This window comes from Amorphotheca resinae, assembly GCF_003019875.1.
Source record: "Amorphotheca resinae ATCC 22711 unplaced genomic scaffold M430scaffold_7, whole genome shotgun sequence".
In the NCBI taxonomy this organism is placed as follows: Eukaryota; Fungi; Ascomycota; class Leotiomycetes; order Helotiales; family Amorphothecaceae; genus Amorphotheca; species Amorphotheca resinae.
In genome coordinates, this window is record NW_020194477.1 from 58,293 (window position 1) to 77,890 (window position 19,598).

Below are 19,598 nucleotides of genomic sequence, written 5' to 3' on the forward strand. Positions count from 1 at the left end.
TAGAGCAGCCGATATATCACATCAGAGGGATTCGTCGAGGAATTACGAAGAGTTATTATGGGCGTGTAGGAATGGTTGAGCTTTTCACGTTGCAGACGTTAGAACTTTTGACTATGGTTGATTCTACTAGTAGGAAGGATAGTATGTGTAGCGTAGGGTGATTATTGCTGACCTGGATCTAGATGGAAATATACGACGAGCCACCAGCTCCCACTTGGTCTCCACAATACGTCAATGTCGTCAAATCTCCCAGGTCATTTTGGAATCTACCTAGATCTCCCCCTCCGTTAAACATGGTTCACTTTTGTCTAGTCTAGTACTATAAAAACTATATATAACAGAAACCATGATTGGTAACAGACCACAGAGATTGTAGATATTCCTCTTCTTAAATTCAAAGACCGTCTTATATCGAGCCACTAATAATGTGTCTTTAAGTTAGGAAGCCGAATGTATCAGCCGTAAGTTCCTGATTCTAGTTCTAAGTTTATTGTGAACCTTTACTTGATGAGTATCTAGGGTCTTTTATGCACGTAATTGCAGCTGGTAACTTAGAGACTGAGAGAATCCTTGTCTCTGTCCTCATTAAGCGTGTAGAATTTGGTCTTATGACCAGACTTACCACAATCCTATAAAGTCGGTTTTGATCAAAGTCTTTGATCAAAACCCATGGGTCCCCACCAAATGGGTTGGGTACCCAACCCATGGGTCCCCAAATAAATCCACGACCCAACCCTAGGTATAGTGTATCCTAAGGCACTAAGATTTAAAAATCTGCCTCTAGAACCTAATATTCACCTTCCTACCTGTGGTCTGCAGTGAATGTCAAAATACCAAGGGATTTCGAAAGGGTGCTTAGAAGCTGAGGTGGAATTGTTACACAAGGAAATATAGAAATTATACATCGAGTGTGATACAAGACATCGCTTGTACAGGCTTCATAATGCCAAGACATAGACATGGAGAAGTAGCACGCGATTGGAACGCAATTAACATTGATAATAGTAATAGTGATGTAATAGTAGTAGTGACACGTAATTAGACAGACAATATAAGGGTAGTATTGGTAGGAGTAAAGTAAAGAGAGCAAAAGCATACGCCTTGAATGTTGTAGCCTTGTTTATAGCTTCATTTAAATTGATATTGGCATGGCAGTCATTTGCCATATATTTATTTCAACTTCTATTATAGAACTATTAAAGGTGTTTTTTCACACCTTGGTGAAAGGATCATCAAAATACCATACAGGATTGCCGTCCGGGTCAGTCTCTGTTTCCGTATAACCATTACCCATGAATTGAAACCTATTCTCGCTCCTGTAGGTGATGTCGTAATCTTCGTACCTGACCTTCTTCAATACTTCAAAGTAATGCAATCTACTTCCAGGCCAAATAGCGACGACCGGCCCATGTTTCTTCCCATTCTTGAACCAAGAGCTGCAGGCGGATGACCATACGAGACGCTTCATGAGTTCATGTGTATGGTTATAAAATTCTCGAACGGCTTCGGCCTTTGGATCAAAACATTTGATGTTTTCCTGCTGGAGCTTTACCACCATGTCAAACATATACCGAGTATGCCACTCGAGAATCGGGAGAATTGATCCATGGCTCGCAGGTCCGCTCGGACCGATGAGAACTAAGTCAAGGTTTCAGTACCAAATTCTAAACATATGATCCAGTGCCCATTTAAGCAGAACTCACGAAAAAGATTTGGGAAATTGTTGGCCATGACACCGAGATACGCCTTAGGGAAATCGCCAAACTGGTCTTTCAGACTCTTTCCGTCTCGGCCAATACATTCGAAATGGGGTGAAAATGAGGTGTCAAAGCCTGTAGCACAAATAACAACATCCACCTTGCGTTCTGCACCAGAGGCATCTACGATACCGTTTTCAGTGAGCGCTGTCACATCACGAGCAACGACTTCCACGTTTTCTCTGGTCAAAGACTGAAGATAACTCGGGCCAGGAGTCATACGTCGACACCCAAGGCCAAAGTTGGGAATAAGATGACTGGTGAGGCGTTCATCGTACCCAAGCTGCTCAGACATATTGTCGGCCACAAGGTTCCGAGACACCTTCTGATCATTGCTTTTAAGATGCATCTAATCAAGCTCTGATTAGAATCTAGTCATTTGCAAAGAAAACAAATACGTTTTAGAAGATTGGCACTTTGGTTGTGTCAACTCACCAGAGTAAACCGCTTGTTCAGCTCACCCTCCAAGTCACGACAGTATCTATCATAGGCTTCTGGGTCCTCTTTGAAAGACTTTATCTGTTCCTCCGAGTCTAAATACACATTAGAAAGAGTAGTTACTTTAGGATTATTACTTACAATCGAAGTTGGTGCCACCGGGTCCTGCGAACTTCGCACCAAAGCCTGACGTGATCCAGACAGGGGATCTCAGAAAGGGAATCAGTTTCTTGACAACTAGTAATAATGGGAGTCAGCTTGTGTGGTCTTATAACAAAAAGCTTTGTCTCCCATAATAAGTCTCGCGTCCTCACCAGGCTGGATACATGGGATTATCTGGACTGCAGAAGAACCACCCCCAATCACGGCAACAGTTTTTCCAGTCAAATCATAAGTATCATCCCACTGCGCACTATGCATAAGTTTGCCTTTAAAGCTGGCTAGTCCTGGGATGTCTGGGTATTTCCAGGAACTGTGGTCAAGGAAGCACGTCAGCTGTAACTGTAACCCTCAACAATCTACCCAGAGCATAAATTACTCGGAGACAATATCAAACAAATTCTTGCTTACTTGAGTATCCCGGAGCCATTCACTAGTATCTCACATTCATCTGAAAATATCGTGTGGTCTGGCGCTCGAACAGATAGAACCCAGACGCCACGGTCTTCATTCCATCTGGCTGATTCGATTTTATGTTCGAACTTGATATACTTCTCAAGGTCGAACTTTGTTGCGACGTCTTTGAAGTACTGCCAGATCTCCTTTGAAGAGGAGTAGAAGCGAGACCACGCGGGGTTCCTAGCCCAGGAAAACTGGCTTCTCGTCGTGTTATTAGAACATGAAGTACCAAAGCATGAGGGGTACAGTTATTGAGACTCACTAGCTGTGGCTTGGAATATCGCAAGTGCATCCTGGATATCTATTCTCCAGCCAAGTGCCGCCGACGTCCTTATTCTTTTCGTAGATTTGAATGTCAACGTCCTTCAGGACTCGCTCCGCCTTGTAAGCAACTTGCAGACCCGACGCTCCTGCACCCACACAGACAAGCCTAACGCGGCGTTTGGTGAACAGTGGCTGTTCTGAAATGCGATAGCCATCAAAATCTTGATTATACCACTCATTTTCGTGAACAGCGCCCTCATCCGGGATTGCTTGCGGATCCGGCGAGAGCTGTGTAGTAACGATGCGAGCGGGAGCCATGGCGATGCTGGGCGTCAGAGGAAGAAGATATCAAAGATTGAAGATAGATACAAGCGCTCGTGGGTTCGGATACACACACATATATATACATATACAATGAGCAAGCAATTGAATATGGTGTGAAGAATTGTAGATGATCTCCAGGTCTGCGTGGTTCATCTGACATAATTCCTCGCCGAGGTAAATACGGATATGACTGGGGATTGTATTGGCTACCGCGGTCGGCATTCATTCGCCCGGGCTTGAGATATAGGGAGGCAAAGATTGTTTTTCCGGGAGCAACATCGAGACTAATTTACCGTAATTGGCGCACAAAAGTGCAATATGTCAAATGCGACGTCACGAGCTGGAAAGAGCAGCTGGCGTTGTTCACGGAAGTCAAGCAAAAGCATGACAGTATCAATCTAGTCTTTGCAAACACTGGTATTGCTGACAATGATAGCGTCTTCATGGACATTTTGGACCATGAAGGCCTTTTGGTGGAGCCAAAGCAGACAGTCGGGGCGTCAACTTTAAGGCTTTAATTCTGTGTAAGTCGCAGAACTCACCTCAATTGCCATTAGCAGATACGTTGTCTATTGACCTACCTCGCTGCTAGTTGACCTTGCATCAAATCGTAGCCTCAAAGCCTGCACTTCACCTTTTCAAGAAGAATTCTTCTGTCGGAGGAGGCTTGGTCATGATAGGGTCGACCTCCAGCTACAATGAGCGACCCAACCTACCATTGTACTCTGCGGCTAGACACGGCGTATGTCTAACAATTTCTTCAAGGATGCCACTTGATTAATGGACCATGCAGGTTATTGTATTGGTGAGAGCAGTTCGTCACATTGGTCCAGCGTTCAACATCAATGTCGGCTGCATCGCTCCTGGAGACACTTGTCAATATCTTCCCTAAAGCAGGCAACGATCACTGTAGAAACTGGCGCAAGTCTTGCGGAGTCTAATATGTTCCCCGTCGAGGGTGCGGAAGCATCTAGAGCAAAGGGATTACCTGTAAATAAAACCTATTCGGTCGCCTTGGCAGCTGTATTCTTAGCCAGCAGACCAGGATGTAATGGCAAGGCTTTGACCATAACCTTGGATATGCTGAGCCGTTAAGATCTATTCCAATAGTCTAAAAGCAATCATCAAACATGATCTGCATTGCTAGGAGGTATTCGTGTCTGTGTTCTCAACCGTGACCTAAAATAGCCTGTGAATTATGAAGTCAGTCTTGTGCGAAGTATTCAAGAGACTACCTGGGGCATCATAGTAGTTGTGCGTACACACCTATATATGAGTAGATCCCCATCACCTCTCTGATCCATCTCGCGCTCTTACTCTGCTTTTGGCAGAAAGAACCTGCTTTGTCATCTCATCTCGTTTCTCTAAGTCATCACGCTTCACATCACCATAGGCCTCTGTCGTCTGTTGAAGAATGGTCTTCTCCCACCCATCTCCCATTTTCAGCATTCCAGCATCATCCCAGCAGGCCTGAATCGTTCCACCGATGTTCTTCAAAAGGCCTCCCATACCCCCAGCTCCACCGCCCATATGGTACGATTTGAAAGGGCCAGTGACAGCCCAACGCGGTCCCATCGAGCTCTCAACCACTTCATCCAGCTCCTGTGCCGACACCACGCCTTCGTTGACAAGATGGACCGCCTCTCTCAGAAGCGCAAATGCCAATCTGTTGGCCACGAACCCCGTGACCTCCTTCTTGAGCACCACGGGCTGTCGGCCTAGCTTCTTCCAAAACTCCACCGTCTCTTCCACGAGACGGGCTTCCGTGATGGGGGAAGGCACAATCTCAATCAGCGGCATGAGATGCGGCGGATTATATGGATGCACAACAAGCAAGCGGCTAGGTGAGCGCATATCCACGGACTGCACGGACGCTGGGATCCCAGAGGTGCTACTCCAAAAGAGGCACTCTGGTGGCGCGTGTTTCTCTATTTCTGGCCAGAGTTTTTGTTTGAATGGGACATTCTCAGGGCCTTGCTCCTGTACTATGTGGCTGTTGCGCACAGCGTCATCCAGCTGAGATATGATGCGCAGCCGGCCTGAGGAGATGAACGAGGAAACAGTGTCTTTCCCTGAGGAGCTGCCGCCGAAGTACCCTGAACGTTGCCCGGCTTGTCAGAAGATGCCACACTGTTTTGAGGAGAGGTATACTCACCAGGAAGCGTCTCATGTATGTAGCGTTCTATATCTGGTCTGGTATCGTAAATAACCAGTTCCGCCTCTTCCAATGTCCCAAGATGAAGTGCTGCAAAGGACAGGCCGATGGTACCAGCTCCTATGAGCGTGATACGAACAGCAGGCATACTGTTGGGTATAGGGTTAAATTGGACAGACTTGAAGGGAAAAATACCGTCGTAAACCGATCAATTGAAGTGTGATTGAACCCCCCAAGTCGAAGGATTTCAGGGTTGCTACTAAGCTGTTTTACTGTATCCGGGATCAACGGCAAGGGATATGCTACTGATAGCAATGCGTGGTATAGTCAAAAATAGCCCCGGTTTGACTGTTGGCCAGGTTCTTCAACAAGGTAAAGTACCTAGGTATGGTACATCGCTTTTGCCAGACTGGATAACTAAGGTCAAGGTACTTTGACGAGTTATTAGCCGAATGGCACGTGATTTGCCTCGGCATTCGGCAGCGTCATGACATGTGTGCCTACCTAGCTCAGGCAGAAACAGCCTTGAACTATACCGATTACCGGTTACCGGTTACCGATCACCGATTACCGATCACCGGTTACCCGAACTTATACTTCGGGAAGCATGACTGGCCCAACGTACACATATTAGACAGCCGTCCTTGCTTCCCTTCCTACAGCGCGTGCTTTTGTATCATGGCAGACTATACACATCTTGCGATCCCCGCGACGGAGTGGAAGACATTTGAGGAGGCAAACCCTCCTCCCACCTTACCAGCAGAGACGACGCTAGAGCATCGAAGGAAGTTGTTCAATGATACCCGCGAGCAGCTATTCAAGAGTGTTCTCGGCCCAGTTGGTGAGGAGTCTGCCATATCCTGCTTGATGGTGGCCAGATATTCTAATTTGGATATTGATACTACCAGAAAACGTAACATCTGAGGACGTCTTCATATCCACATCGGGTTCGCACAAAATACCGGTCAGGATCTATCGTCCTACTGATGCTGCTGGGAGGCTGCCTCTATATATACATCTTCACGGTGGTGGCTTTCACTTAGGCAATCTAGAAACGGAAGATACAAGCTGCCGTCTGATCTCCTTGCGCACCAACTCCATTGTTGCAAATGTCAACTATCGCCATGCCCCTGAGTGGACCTTCCCCACTCCTAACGAAGATGTCTGGGATGCTCTAAACTGGATATTGGATTCTGCCAATACATACGGCATCGATAATGACAAAGTCATTATTGGAGGGACAAGCGCCGGCGCTTCTTTGGCATGCGCGACGGCATTGCGAGATCTGGAAAACGTGCGTCAGGAGACCCAAATGATCTGCTTGACAGGACTTATGCTTATAGCGAAGATAGCAAGGAACGCGCATCAAGGGTGTGATACTCACCATTCCTCCCACTGTTCATGAGCAACTCTTCCCACGTGAACTCGTCAAGAATGGATATAGCTCGCTGGAACAGAACGCAGAAGCTCCAATCTTGCCAATATCCAGATACCGGGCGTTTATAGACATGTACAAGCCTGAGCCTGGACACCGTTACTTTTCGCCTCTCATAGCATCAGATGATCTCTTTCGTGGCTTCCCGCCAACGTGCTTTCACATTGCAGGCTTAGATCCGTTGCGTGACGAGGGTTTGCTATTAGAAGAGAAGCTTAGGGGAGTAGGGTAAGTGGATTTGCTGAATATGCCCGATTGTCAGCTTTGATAACACGGCCCTAGTGTTACAACGAGGCTTGAAGTCTACCCAGGTTTTCCTCATGGATTCATGGGCTTCCCACAACTGAGAGAGAGCGAGAAATGGAGAGAACATCTCTGCCGAGATATTAAGTGGCTGAAGGTACTTTAGGATACTTGAAATAGAACTTCCAATATATGTCTGTAGCTAGGCTAGAAGAACTCAACTCGAACAAATTCATTTCTTCTAGCACCACCCTGGGTAACAGCACAATGCGGAGTCATGTTGATGCTGAAGACCTGTTCAGAAACAAGTCATGACAACATAGGGCTAGAAAATAGAGATCTAGAGTAGTATAAACATTGACATACTTTCTCGCGACACTCGTCGGTGAATTCTGCGGTCGGATGATGGCCGCTGACGCCCGTGCAATTGACGAGTATATCAATGACAAGACCATCCCCCAAAATCTTTGCGATGCGTTTGCGAATCTCGTCTACGTTTTAGAGATCGCAATCGTAAACATTGACCCGCCTGCCTAGGGCTAACAGCTCGTTGTGGGGGTCCGATTTGTCCAGCCCTCAAACTTGCAACCGAACTGCAACAGGTGGAGCTGTAACATGTCTGTAAAGTCTATAAACACATGACGAGTCAAAACCTAATCATAGGCCTTACACCAATCTACATTTGTAGACGATAACACCATTATTCCTAAAGAATATTAAAATCCTCTGAATCAAAATGTGAACCGAGCTCAAGATCGAGTTCCATGTGTGTACTAAGAAAGGCGTTATTCAAAGCTCAGTCAAACTCCTAAATCAGCAACAGATGGATTCTTACTTGATGTTTGGATCCTCAGACATACTCAGAAAGGGATTCCATCCAGTTGAAAGGAACTCGTCTAGCAGAAACATAAAATCGTTGTTTGTCTCTTGTGGGGCTATTGGCTCTTCGCTGTGTGTCGTTGAATCAGGAGTGAGCTGGCTTGGATTCCTTACTGCATGATCAGCAGTTTTAGATGTCCTTGTGTTTCTCAATGTTTTCTGCGCCTTCGAAAAGAGCCTGCAGAGGAAATCTGCTGCCCAGTAGGTTTTCCTCAATTCATTCAAGACAATCATGCAAAGATCTAATTGGTGGGAACCATGTCGTTGTGCTAGCATGTTGCATGAAGTCGATTCGTAGAGATGGATCTGCATTGCCGGTATCAACGCAGTGACACTAAATAGCGTATATTAGCGGTGACATCTATGCTCATGAACAGAATACTTACAACATGGCCTGGCAAAACTTTACCATATTCTTTGATATAAGCTGATTTAGTATAGAGCTTGTGTTAAACGCTGCTGATTTGACCTTTTCTAGCACTGTATTATGCCAAGCATCTTTTTCCATTGATGTGATACCTTCTGGGCTGGTAAGGAGATATTGGCGGTATAAGGCAATCATCGTCGCTCTATTACACGGTTAGCAACACTCGGGAAATGAGTACAAGACCTTTTACTCATAGTATAGTTGTAAATGGTAAGCGTTAACTTGAACAATGGGATCGGCTGATACAGTCTCATTCCGACAGGCTCCAAAAGATTGAAATATCTCTTTTTCATCTCTTTCTAAGTCAGCAAGAGATGGAGTGTCTCTTCTCGGTCTGTAATGTTTCGACAGGACATTTCCTAGTGCTAGCGAAATATGCACCAGGTTTATCCAGTATCTAGCTAAAGAAGCAATGCCTGCTGGAAGGTATGTATCTTTAGTCTCGGCAGGAACGTCGATCAGTTCTGCGAGGACATCGTCGACAGTTGGTAATGGCATGTCACAATCTTCAATGTGGATTCTCATTGGCCTTCCCATACCAAAAGAGAGCCAAGCATCGCGTATATAGCAGCTCCACCATATTCGTCTCCATACTCGACACTGAGAGCTAGAGAAGCGTTGCTTTTGATGCTGGCCTGATTCGAGATTGCGATGAAGTCCTATAGTCTGACAGAGACTGATAGCAACGCCAATCCAGTGCCATGAGCCAGTACGATCTTCAGTGTCGGTATACCAGTATCCCATTAGCATAACCGACTGGATAAGCGCAGTCTTGTCTTTTTCATAGTCTGCATCATAGAGACACTAGAGGTGCAAGCCGCGTTAGCATAACAGCACGATTTAAAAGCCGGAACTGGAATGTGGACATGGGCAGACTTTTGCGCGAGTATACATGGATCGCTTCATTGATTTGCGAGATGAATGTCCAGCTGCCTGCAACAAGTCGTCGTCGACGAACTGTTGTTGATTAGCAAACTGTTTCAATGAAAGGACGTCCGCCTACTTACACTGGACGCGGCAAAGAATATGCTCCACAAGAGCAGAAGGTTTGACTTCTGCTGGCCACCCTTTATATATTGCGTGAGGAAGGTATTAACATCTAAAATAGGGAGCAATGGGTGAACATGATTGAAATAGCATTGGAGGAGCCTCTTGCAAATCTCATCAGGTGGCAAGGAAAATGCACCCTTCATACGCAACACGGCGAGGTCTTCAGCTGAGTACAATTTGGCCGTTGCGCGTGGTACCAGATAATGATTACAATTTGGCGAACGATCAGGCCGGCAGATGTCAACTACAAAGCCAAGACCCTGCTGGTCGCCTGTACAGTTCATCTATTAGTAGAATAGCTTTATGACAGTCTGTAATCTAACCTCGCCAGGAGGCACATGTCACATACCAACATAAAACGGAACGGCGTCGCTCCCTGTGGCAGTCCCTTCTAGGGCCGCCAGATACGCCTTGCTATTTTCGCCCTCATCGTAATCAATATCTTGTCCGTAGCTGTCTATGTCCTCGTCAGGCACGTCTACTAGAGCATTGTGGACTCTCTCTGGTGTGCTTGCAGGCGACACAGGCGAGGGCTGCACTGTTGAAGAGGGACGGACTCTTGAAGAGGGAGTTGATAGACTGCTGGTACTGGCTGACACTTCTTCTGGCTGAGGCGCATTCAATGGACTACGGAATCTCCGCGCTCTAGAAACCGCAATCAAGACCTGGTCAGCATGATTATTCTAGCTTATAGTACGTTGTGTCAGGCAGCGCGTGGGGCTTGATCAGCTTACGTTGGTTTCTTTCGCGGTGCTACTTTGCATTCGATGGCATCATGAACACAATTCGTACAAGGAGGGCCGCATTGAGAAACATTGCATCTCACTTTACGTTCTCGACACGTCCAACAAGCAGCAGCAGAGCGCCTCCGGGGGCGTGCTACCGGAATGGGTCCTGGCTGATATTGGGACATGATGATGCTGGAGAAGGCAGAGGTTGGAAAGAGGTATGAGTATGAATTGAAGATAAAACACATTAAATACATGAAATATATTCTTGAGACGGAGGAATGTTCTCCATTCCCCTCACGCGTTGCGGGGTCAATATGGGGTAAAAGGGGTGCTAATATCCCAGTTGTAATACCACGCCCCGGCTCTTGACTGCCGATGCACGGTGTTCGCTACGTAACAACTGAGCGAGTGCCATGTATCAAATTGTGTATATAATTACCTCGGCAAGCCTCACCCAGATATCCAAATGATCAGGTCTCCAATAATCCCATATGGGGATTTGAGCAATAGAAGTCTTTGAGCTTCGACTATCAAGCAGACGTTAGGCTTTGGTTTTGAAGGTCGCTTTCATTGCGCCGTCTTATCAATCGCAAAGTCATCTGTATCAGGATGTTATCCCTTCGCTTGACGACAACGCCGCCCCAGATATTTCAAAACTTCACACAATATTCTCATATTTCCTTGCCAAAATGACCCAAATCGTGGCTACTACTGACCGCCACGAAATTGTCAAGATAATTTCGGATTTCTACAACTTCATCACCACCTTTCCCTACCTTCCGGCTTCCTCCATAAAAGCGCCTCCTCGAGACGGCTGGCCCGAAGACGTTCGCGAAACTTTCCGCAAGATGGGCAAAACCGACCAAGTCGTCGATTTACTTTCTCATCTGCCATATGTAGACACCAGTGCCTGGGAAGTCTTCCCCGATACCGAGCCCATTGACTACACTAGTACCCGGAGCTTGAAACGCATAGATCGCAATGTCAGCCTTGATCCCCCACACTGCGAGATTCCAGATCATGTGGTATCATTGACGTGTGGGAGGAATTATGGAATTTGGTTGTTGCTGGATACCAACACTGGTATGTTTTTTTGTGAGGTAGCGGTATGATCAAAGGAGGATTGCTAAGAATCTCAGCAGGTACTGTTGCTGAATATTCGCTTCTCGGTGGTCCCCAGCCAAATTTTACTGATGAAGAATTTCAAAGTGGCAATACCTGGCGCCTGTATCCTACTAAACCTCTGGGGGAATTAATCGCGACTCTGAAGGAGAAGTACAGATCCTTGCAAGCGATTCCTGTGGTCCGAAATGATGGTCATTCGGGCATTATCCGGGTTGGCGGTGGGGAAAGGGACGAGGAACTTGAGGTATGGATGTTACATACTCCCACATTTACAAATCCCAGCCACTACAAAGGATATTGCTAACCGGGATTTCTTTTAGGAAATCCGGAAAATATATCGTGGCCATGGCTGGCCCTCTCCTGACTTCCGCAAGGAAGAATGCAAGGCCGAGCTCCAACTGTGGTATACAGGGTGGCTTGACAAGAATTCAGGCAACCAGAGATAGTAGACGTGATGAGGATGAATAAAAAGGGACAAGAATCGGGGTTTGCTGCCACCTGCCGCAGCCTTGACCTCCACTAAGGTATACCTTAAGATTCCAGATCATGTGGACGCTGGGTTTCGTAGGGAAGGATTAGAGGCATAGTCACAGAGCCGCTCAACCTTCGACACGTTGAAGATGGTAGTATTGGTATATCTACTTCACCTTTCTATCTCGGGGGGGATAAGTTTCTGTTCATATGGGTGTGCAGCCGTGTCCTTCTAGAGGCCCCCCCGGCTTTGAAATGGACATACTAAGACTACACACGCATAGAGTCCGTCAGACGGTACTCCACAGACTCCGCACTCAGTGCCAATACTTCCACGAGAGGGCCCTCACTCTTTCCCAAGCAGCGTCAAATGCTTGGACAACGTCCTCTGGAAGGGGTCCCTTCTCCAAATTTACCAGGTTCTCTTCCAGTTGTTTTGCGCTGGATGCACCAATGATAACAGCATCTCCATGCTCACGTTTAAGCAATGAATGGTGCGTCATCCACCGCAAAGCGGCTTCTGCCTCAGTTATTCCGTGCTTCTTCACCACCGGCCGGATGATATCTAAGGCATCGAAGTATGCGTCATTCCAGTATCGGACCCTGTAACTTTGACCCTGCCATCTGTTAGAATCGAAGCGTGAGCCTTCTTCAACCTTCTCAGTTTCTCTGTGGTAGCGGTCCGTGAGGAATCCTATGTTGAAGTTAGACTATCGTATCAAAGATGTTAGGTGTCAGGGCATGCACACCTCCAGCAAGGGGATTATAATTGTAAAACGCCATGCCGTAATGACGAAGGCACGGGAAGAGCTCCGGCTCCACTGCACGATGGATGGCGTTGTAAATTCCCTGATACACGGACGGCTTGATCCACCCATTCCGATCACAGATCTCGCATATCTGTGCCACTTCCCAGGCCATGTAGTTGCTGATGGCAAATTTCTCGAAGTAGCCTTCGCGGTGGAGCTTGTCAACTTCTCGAAGCGTCACCTCATACGGCGTGGTGCGATCCGGTCCATGGAGGTACCACATATCAATGTGATCCGTCTGTAGCGCCTTCAGGCTGCGCATGAGGTTCTCGCGCAGATGTTCCGGGCTATGTGTCCACTGCTCTTCAGTCATATCACGTCCAATAGTCGGGTAGTACTTGGTATCCATGACTAGGCCTCTGTCCTTCCAATGCACCTGCCCGAGGTATTCCTCAGACGAACCTTGGCCATAGAAGCGAGCGGAATCGATTTCCTTGTGGCCGTGCTTCTGGAAAACGTCGAGGATGGCGGTGGTTTCTTCAAGGGTGTGGACACGAGCTTGTTCAACGCCAGGCTTGAAGCTTCTGTCAGCGAAGGGACTCGCGTTAGAGCAAAGACTGAAATACCTTGCCAATGGTCATAGCCCCAAAGACAATCTTGACGTTTGTTTTTTCAGATGCCATCTTGAGATATAGGTATGTCGCAGTTTACTTATTTTCCTGAATGTGGTTGACGAAGATACAGCAGTAGGTACCTAGTTCTTATATCAAAAATGGGCGGACATTAAATAGTAAAGTCCGTTGTTAAATCCGAAATCCCTAATTGCATCACTATCTTGCACGACTGATGGAGTATGTTATATTCACAGAATACGCTGCTACTGTACGTGATTAACTATTCCCAACTTTTTCTTGGCGCCAGGCGAGCATTGTCCTTTGGGCCTTGGCCTCATCTCTGGAGTTGCTAAGTCCAAAGCTTAAACCCAGTAGCTTGAGGGCCTCCGAGGATTACCTTATTTGATGCTGGAAACGGGGCCTAAAGCGACAAGGGGTTAGGTTCTAGGGAAAAGACAGTAAGAATTTTCGTAGAGACTTCTTAGATTATGGCACAAGTAAAGGCACGCATGCTAGAGTAGCAGACTTGAGTACTTTTTGCATGGCTGTATTTGAATCTTATCTTATCTGCCAATAATCCGGCCCCCACCTAATTTTAGTTTCACCCGGGTATATGTTGGCTGTGAACTTTCGGGCCATCAGATTCGATTCCTCAAGGCATTTCCACTCTTGATAAACAAGGCAAAGACCTGCCCAATGCCTGCAAAGAATGCCAAAGTGCGTGCGCTCGCCATCGCCTCTGTCGTACCCGTGATATAAATATAGTTATACACGATTCGGCTAAGAATATATCCTCCTGACAGCGTGTTCAAGGTCTCAGCGGGCAGACCAGCAATGTTTCCTGCGATGACGGCGGCGGCGAAGAGACCGATATTCTCGAAACCGTTGGTTTGCGCGCCTTCGCAGCGGTGGATCTTGGCTTTGGTCTGTGGAAGGTTAGCGGGATGGTAATAGAGAGGGGGGAATTGGGGAGGGTGAGAATGTGGGAGAGGGACGACGCACGGCTTTGTCAAGGGTCTGGTCACTCTCAAGGCTCTTGGCATAGGTGCGAGGGGCAGTCTTGTCAATGGACTTTGCGAGCGCCAGCGTCACGGCATGAGGCGCGAGGGCGACGACCCAAGCAGCGGGGATCTGCATGCGATTAGCAACTTGGGATCTGGATCCAAAACACCAATTGGGGAGCATACGGTGTAGAGGGAGTAGTTGCTGGTGAGATTGAAGAATGATGCCATTGTGTCTGTTGTGAGGGTCTGTTTTTATGTGTTTTGAAGAGGTGGTGTTGACGGGGCAGATTGAAGAACGAGGAACACAGTCTGGGGGAGCGGGTGGGGTAAATAAGGTAGCAAAGGAGCCGAGGCACACACTCCGCAGGGGTCCCACGCTTACGTCATCGTACCCCTCCGCCCTTTGGAGCGAACCTTGAAAGAAATATCTTAGCAACGAACAACAGCAATACTGACGTTGAAAGTATCTGTTCCGGTCTGGAAAGGTGGGCAAGACTGCTTTATCGGCATTTACAGCCATCCACATCCCCCGACGGCAAAAGCGGCTCGGCCCTTCGTGCGCTGTGACCGGCATTAGTGGATTGTGGAGTGTAAGGAGTCGGCAATTCTCGTAGCCACTGCGTTGGTATCTGAGTTGCCAAACTATTGACTATCCATCAGAACTTTCCTTTCCCGACTCGTCGCCGGCAGCCCCAAATGCTTTTTGTAATTGATGAGTGTACACTTCAAAATCCTTGATTTTCGAAGCGATCACTTCATCTGCATCGGTAGCCCAATATGGCGCTACGATTCGATCGAACACCGTCTGATTGTGCGATGGTGCGAATCTTGGTTGAATATGTTGGAAGAAAAGGTTATATATGCCCTTGGGACTCTCAAGAGCGTGGAAGTACCAAAAGTTGCCAATCTTCCAACCAGTCCTCATGATATTTGTGCGGTATAAGGCACCATGCTTTGTGGGAGACAGCAATCTCTCTTCCTTTTCGAAGGCATCTAGGAACTCTGTGTGCATACGAGTGAAGGCTTCGAGGTGTTCCCCTTCTTGTAATTCATCAATCGCTCGACCGGTCAGCCAACATGGAGGATGTTGCATCTCAATGGGCAAGGAGCATGCCCACTCCAAGTCAATTAGACACTTAATGCGCCAATCGGAATCGACTAGAATATTGCTTTGGTGGAGGTCTGTAAGGCTAAAAACAAATGGTCCATGGCGAAGGTCGCGGCTAACAAAATTAGGAAGAAGGGCTCGCATCATTACTAAGGTCGCCATCTGTGCTCTACCATCAAACTCGTCCCTAATGGAATTAGGTTGATATCGTATACGACTATCGTGATATGCCAAGAGGTCAAGCAAGTACGTGCCTGTGTTAGAGTACGTGAGATTCCTGTCGATGTTGGTTGGAATGCCTCCATTTTCCATAATCTGGAGCTGACACGTCAAAGGGCGATTTGTCAGACTCAAAACACCCCGATTATCGATTGTTAAGGAGCCTATACGTGGCATCGGTAATTGGCCTAACGCAAGGATAATCCGAGACATGTCCCTGAAAAGGGTTGTTCTTCGATTCGGGTCGTGATGAAGCTCCTCCCAAGACTCCGAGAGCATCCTCCCATCCGCGTCTTCGATGTAGTCCATGATGAGATATCCAACTCCTAGTGAACTAGGACACCTGCGACTTATATACCGACATGGGACAGGGTATCCGAGCATTGATAATATGGTCCTTCGCAAATTCCACTTCAATCGAATGAGAAAGGGTACATTTTCGTCTTTGGTGAACTACATGTTTCCAATCAACGAATTAGCATATGCTCTAGAGGTTAGAATTAAAACACCAATACATACACTCCGACCATCAGAGAACCCAAAACCCCATAAATAAGGTATTGGAACAGTGGGACAGTTATCTTGGATCCAGATGAAGGAAGCAGCTTCACAACGTAGCTTTTCATCTGCGTTGCCGGGGTATCTTGACTCCCCAACCTTGTAGGGAAGCGGAAACCTAATAATCACCCGTTTATTAGGGAATGCGGCCCAATTGTTGATATAGACAGGTATGCACACGTTGAAGCTGCCTGCTTTCCAGTCTTTGAATTCTCCAAGGTGACACGTCTCCGTCTTGCGTAGACGTAGATGGTGCGACACTATAGCTTCGATGTCACTACGACGCTTGAAGAGGGAGAGATAGAATTTGACCCGTAGGTCAGGGTATGCTATTTTTCAAGGGCCGACTCCAATGTGACATTTCCGTGAAGAAGTGGAAGGGTTTCCGGCATTTTGAGGTGTTGGGTGACAATGCCATCATCTGACGAATTGATGATGCTTGTATAGGCTAACCACCGGTGCAGTTCAAATCCAATATGGATCACCAGTGTTTCTGCAGAGATGGGACTGCGATTCCACAAGATTCAGGTGCCATCGAGTTTCGCTGTACGAAGCTCGGCTCGGATCGAAACTAGTGCCGGGGATGCTAAACCTTCGGTTGTATCCGTGGTGCCATTATCGCGCTACGGATTAGCGACCTCCTGAACCACAACTTCCAACGACGCATCCTCTCCGTCCCCTTTACAGCCCAACTCTGTGATGCTGGACTCCCTACCTCTTCTCAAAGGGAGTATTGCCCTCGATCGAGCCCTGAGCCACGATGACAACATCTTTCCTCAGATCGGGTATCCTCGGCAGAAACTGGAGTTCTGGAATTACTTGTCCGCTCGGAAGCCTGAGATCGAGGCAATCGTGGCATTTCACCTCCGTGTGCCTGTGAACATGTGCCGAGTTGCAGGTGAAGGGACTTGGATATCTGGCAGCTACAACGTCTGTATTCCTGTTCATATCAATCCGCCTTCTGATGTGCGAGCCGTGCTCGTTAGGATTCCGCTACCTTACAAAGTCGGAGAGGCATATTCTCATGGAAACGTGGACGAGAAGCTTCGATGCGAGGCTGCGTCGTATATATGGATTCAGCAACATTGTCCAGATGTCCCTATACCTTCTCTATTTGGCTTTGGATTCCCTGATGGCCAGACGGTACGTTTATCTAATTTCTACACGGATTTATGCTTATGGCTTGGCTAGTTCACAGCTCCTGAACATGTCTCCCTCTTAACGCGAATGACGTGGCATGTACGACGAATCTTACTGTCCTGGCTTCGGCTTCCTACCCCGTGTCGATATATTGGTCGAAAATCTTCCTATACTTTAGAAACCGGTTATATAATTATAAGCTGGGTTTCGCAAGGGAAGATGCTTTCAAATTCATGGAATACTCTCCGCCACGATCAAACTCGCCGATCAAACCTTTTTCATGGCCTGGCTCGAATCATGCTTTCGTTAAACAAGTGTCCCTTGCCTCGAATTGGCTCATTCACTTTGAACAATCAAGGTTTTTTAACCTTGACAAATCGTCCTCTGACCCTACGACTCCAGTCCCTAGAGAACGAGGGTATTCCGACGTCTATTAGCAAGAGTTCTACTTATTCAGCTGTAGATCTCTACCTTCTTGACCTCTTACGCTGTCATAATAATCGCATTCAATATCAGCCAAATTCTATCCACAGCCAAACTGACGGTGAGCAACAATTAGCAGCATTAACCATGATGCGCGCTATCCTCCAACAGTTTACTTCTCTCGATTATCGTTACGGACCTTTTGTTTTTACCCTCACAGATATTCACCAGAGTAATATCTTCGTTGACGATGAATGGCATATAACTAGCCTGATCGACCTCGAGTGGGCCTGCGCACTACCAATAGAGTTGCAATGTCCTCCATACTGGATTTCCGGGAGAGCTGTAGACTGCATCGAACACGGCGAACCTCTTGAAACTTTCCGTCAAATTATCGCCGAATATTTCGATGCTTTTGAGCAGGAAGAGAGGGATATGGTAGGAACTCTGTATCAGACACCTTGTAAGGGTCGGCAGGCACGTGACCCACAACGCCGCCAAACCCTACTATAGCTAGAACTCCCCTCCTCCTTAGAAGAGGACAAGAATAACAATACCATCACACAATCACCGAACTAGTGACTGTGACGGTACATATTCTCATATCCGACAGTTCCCATATCCCACACACCTATCATGCGGAGGTGTTGGGATACCGGAAGCTTCTGGTATTTTCACGCGTTGAATAGCCCAAAGGGGTTATATCAGCTCTTCAACGAACACATACAACCATTGTTCCATCCAGAACACAATGAAATGTCTATTTTCGATAAAGTTGTAGCTCACTATTGGAGTATTGGTGCAGCTGAGGTGATACAGAGGAAGATTAAGGAGGAGAAAGAATACAAGGATAGACTGAGAGAAGCTTTTGCCACTAATGAGAAGGAATAGCGAAGTGCTGTTTGCAGATAACCAAGGGGGCCTTTTTTTTATTCCACTGCAGGTCTAACAGGTATAGAGAAGCGGGAAGCTCTGGGTGTAAGAGTAGCATTACTACTGTATTGATAAACCCAGCTGTTCTAGCCAGTTGCTTTAAACATCTGGGAAATCTCGATGTGTTGCTAGCTAGTGTCTTTCCAGCCTTCCGATAAAATACCACCGAAGGAGACAAGATGGAGAGATTGATAAGGATTCGCATAGGTTAAAGGCAGAGAAAGCCCGTGAGAACTTCCCACGTAACTCTTAATTGGAGTTCTTACCATTTGTCTGCCTAGTTGTCTGATCCAAAATAGGAGGGCAGTCCCAAGCATAAGTCGAGCAGGAATAGGATTTGTGTTCCCAACAGCATTTCTGTTTTGTTACGGTCGCCATGGGCAAACTCTTGGTACTTGTTGACCAGTGTCTTTGGCGAAACACAAGTTTGCTTAGATAGCAGGAATCGGGGAAGTCATACTCAATCTCTATGATTCGTCGCCAGTCAAGACTGTTACGTTGGGAAGCTATAAGGAGGAGAGAACGGGGGGGGGGGGCGCGTAAGGTCCTTGAGAAGGTGATGGAAGTCGAAGGTATGGGGGACAAAGGGTGTCAAATCCGACGTTTACAAGGCCGCTAGATGCAGGCCAAATAACACTTGTACAGAATTTCGGGTATCTGAACTCTAGAGCTGATAAGTAATCCTCCATAGTACACACCACCTAGAGAGCATTTGCTTCTAAACATTTATGAGGGAACACAACTACCTTTGCTGTAGACATCACAATTCCCAGGCACGACGAGGGATCTTTCTAAGGGAATATGGCCGAATTCTACAGACAGAGCCTAAACACTACACTAGCTTGTGCTGTTCCGAAACCTCTCGCGAAATTGAGTGGGCTGATTCCTAGTCAAGTAACTGTCTTAATTTATGACGACCGAAGAAGATGTTGG

At 47.0% G+C, this 19,598-nt stretch overlaps 9 protein-coding genes across 9 annotated transcripts; 3 read left to right on the forward strand and 6 right to left on the reverse strand.

The window, feature by feature from the left end:
• Window positions 1-1,210: 1,210 nt before the first annotated feature.
• On the reverse strand, window positions 1,211-3,395 carry M430DRAFT_50875 (hypothetical protein; the record flags this gene model as incomplete). Its single annotated transcript, XM_024868172.1, has 7 exons — window positions 1,211-1,638; window positions 1,704-2,106; window positions 2,193-2,290; window positions 2,337-2,432; window positions 2,510-2,667; window positions 2,766-3,011; window positions 3,076-3,395. 7 exons carry the CDS (start codon window positions 3,393-3,395, stop codon window positions 1,211-1,213), a joined length of 1,749 nt encoding a protein of 582 aa, XP_024720002.1.
• Window positions 3,396-4,483: 1,088 nt separating this feature from the next.
• On the reverse strand, window positions 4,484-5,956 carry M430DRAFT_42513 (hypothetical protein). Its single transcript, XM_024867561.1, has 3 exons — window positions 5,557-5,956; window positions 4,668-5,497; window positions 4,484-4,590 (listed from the first exon to the last, which is right to left on the reverse strand). Exons 1-2 carry the CDS (start codon window positions 5,702-5,704, stop codon window positions 4,689-4,691), a joined length of 957 nt encoding a protein of 318 aa, XP_024720003.1. The 5' UTR covers window positions 5,705-5,956; the 3' UTR covers window positions 4,484-4,590; window positions 4,668-4,688.
• Window positions 5,957-6,234: 278 nt separating this feature from the next.
• Window positions 6,235-7,647, forward strand: M430DRAFT_66875 (hypothetical protein; the record flags this gene model as incomplete). The annotated part of the gene is made up of 4 exons (XM_024869252.1): window positions 6,235-6,397; window positions 6,465-6,850; window positions 6,909-7,219; window positions 7,274-7,647. The coding sequence occupies 4 exons, from the start codon at window positions 6,235-6,237 to the stop codon at window positions 7,398-7,400; spliced, it is 987 nt and encodes a 328-aa protein (XP_024720004.1). The 3' UTR covers window positions 7,401-7,647.
• Window positions 7,648-8,065: 418 nt separating this feature from the next.
• On the reverse strand, window positions 8,066-10,503 carry M430DRAFT_102797 (hypothetical protein; the record flags this gene model as incomplete). Its single annotated transcript, XM_024860820.1, has 7 exons — window positions 8,066-8,447; window positions 8,500-8,682; window positions 8,731-9,344; window positions 9,417-9,497; window positions 9,548-9,874; window positions 9,944-10,217; window positions 10,325-10,503. 7 exons carry the CDS (start codon window positions 10,501-10,503, stop codon window positions 8,066-8,068), a joined length of 2,040 nt encoding a protein of 679 aa, XP_024720005.1.
• A 292-nt stretch (window positions 10,504-10,795) lies between these two features.
• On the forward strand, window positions 10,796-12,010 carry M430DRAFT_245058 (hypothetical protein). Its single transcript, XM_024865075.1, has 3 exons — window positions 10,796-11,404; window positions 11,461-11,690; window positions 11,767-12,010. Exons 1-3 carry the CDS (start codon window positions 11,011-11,013, stop codon window positions 11,890-11,892), a joined length of 750 nt encoding a protein of 249 aa, XP_024720006.1. The 5' UTR covers window positions 10,796-11,010; the 3' UTR covers window positions 11,893-12,010.
• A 64-nt stretch (window positions 12,011-12,074) lies between these two features.
• Window positions 12,075-13,377, reverse strand: M430DRAFT_140588 (hypothetical protein). Its single transcript, XM_024862668.1, has 3 exons — window positions 13,293-13,377; window positions 12,667-13,240; window positions 12,075-12,611 (listed from the first exon to the last, which is right to left on the reverse strand). Exons 1-3 carry the CDS (start codon window positions 13,347-13,349, stop codon window positions 12,235-12,237), a joined length of 1,008 nt encoding a protein of 335 aa, XP_024720007.1. The 5' UTR covers window positions 13,350-13,377; the 3' UTR covers window positions 12,075-12,234.
• A 541-nt stretch (window positions 13,378-13,918) lies between these two features.
• M430DRAFT_19488 (hypothetical protein) lies at window positions 13,919-14,512 on the reverse strand (the record flags this gene model as incomplete). Its single annotated transcript, XM_024864089.1, has 3 exons — window positions 13,919-14,206; window positions 14,283-14,411; window positions 14,468-14,512. 3 exons carry the CDS (start codon window positions 14,510-14,512, stop codon window positions 13,919-13,921), a joined length of 462 nt encoding a protein of 153 aa, XP_024720008.1.
• A 421-nt stretch (window positions 14,513-14,933) lies between these two features.
• M430DRAFT_50880 (hypothetical protein) lies at window positions 14,934-16,939 on the reverse strand (the record flags this gene model as incomplete). The annotated part of the gene is made up of 3 exons (XM_024868173.1): window positions 14,934-16,064; window positions 16,131-16,498; window positions 16,885-16,939. 3 exons carry the CDS (start codon window positions 16,937-16,939, stop codon window positions 14,934-14,936), a joined length of 1,554 nt encoding a protein of 517 aa, XP_024720009.1.
• Window positions 16,822-18,623, forward strand: M430DRAFT_66879 (hypothetical protein; the record flags this gene model as incomplete). The annotated part of the gene is made up of 4 exons (XM_024869253.1): window positions 16,822-17,312; window positions 17,361-18,170; window positions 18,210-18,213; window positions 18,346-18,623. Exons 1-4 carry the CDS (start codon window positions 16,869-16,871, stop codon window positions 18,621-18,623), a joined length of 1,536 nt encoding a protein of 511 aa, XP_024720010.1. The 5' UTR covers window positions 16,822-16,868.
• Window positions 18,624-19,598: the final 975 nt, after the last annotated feature.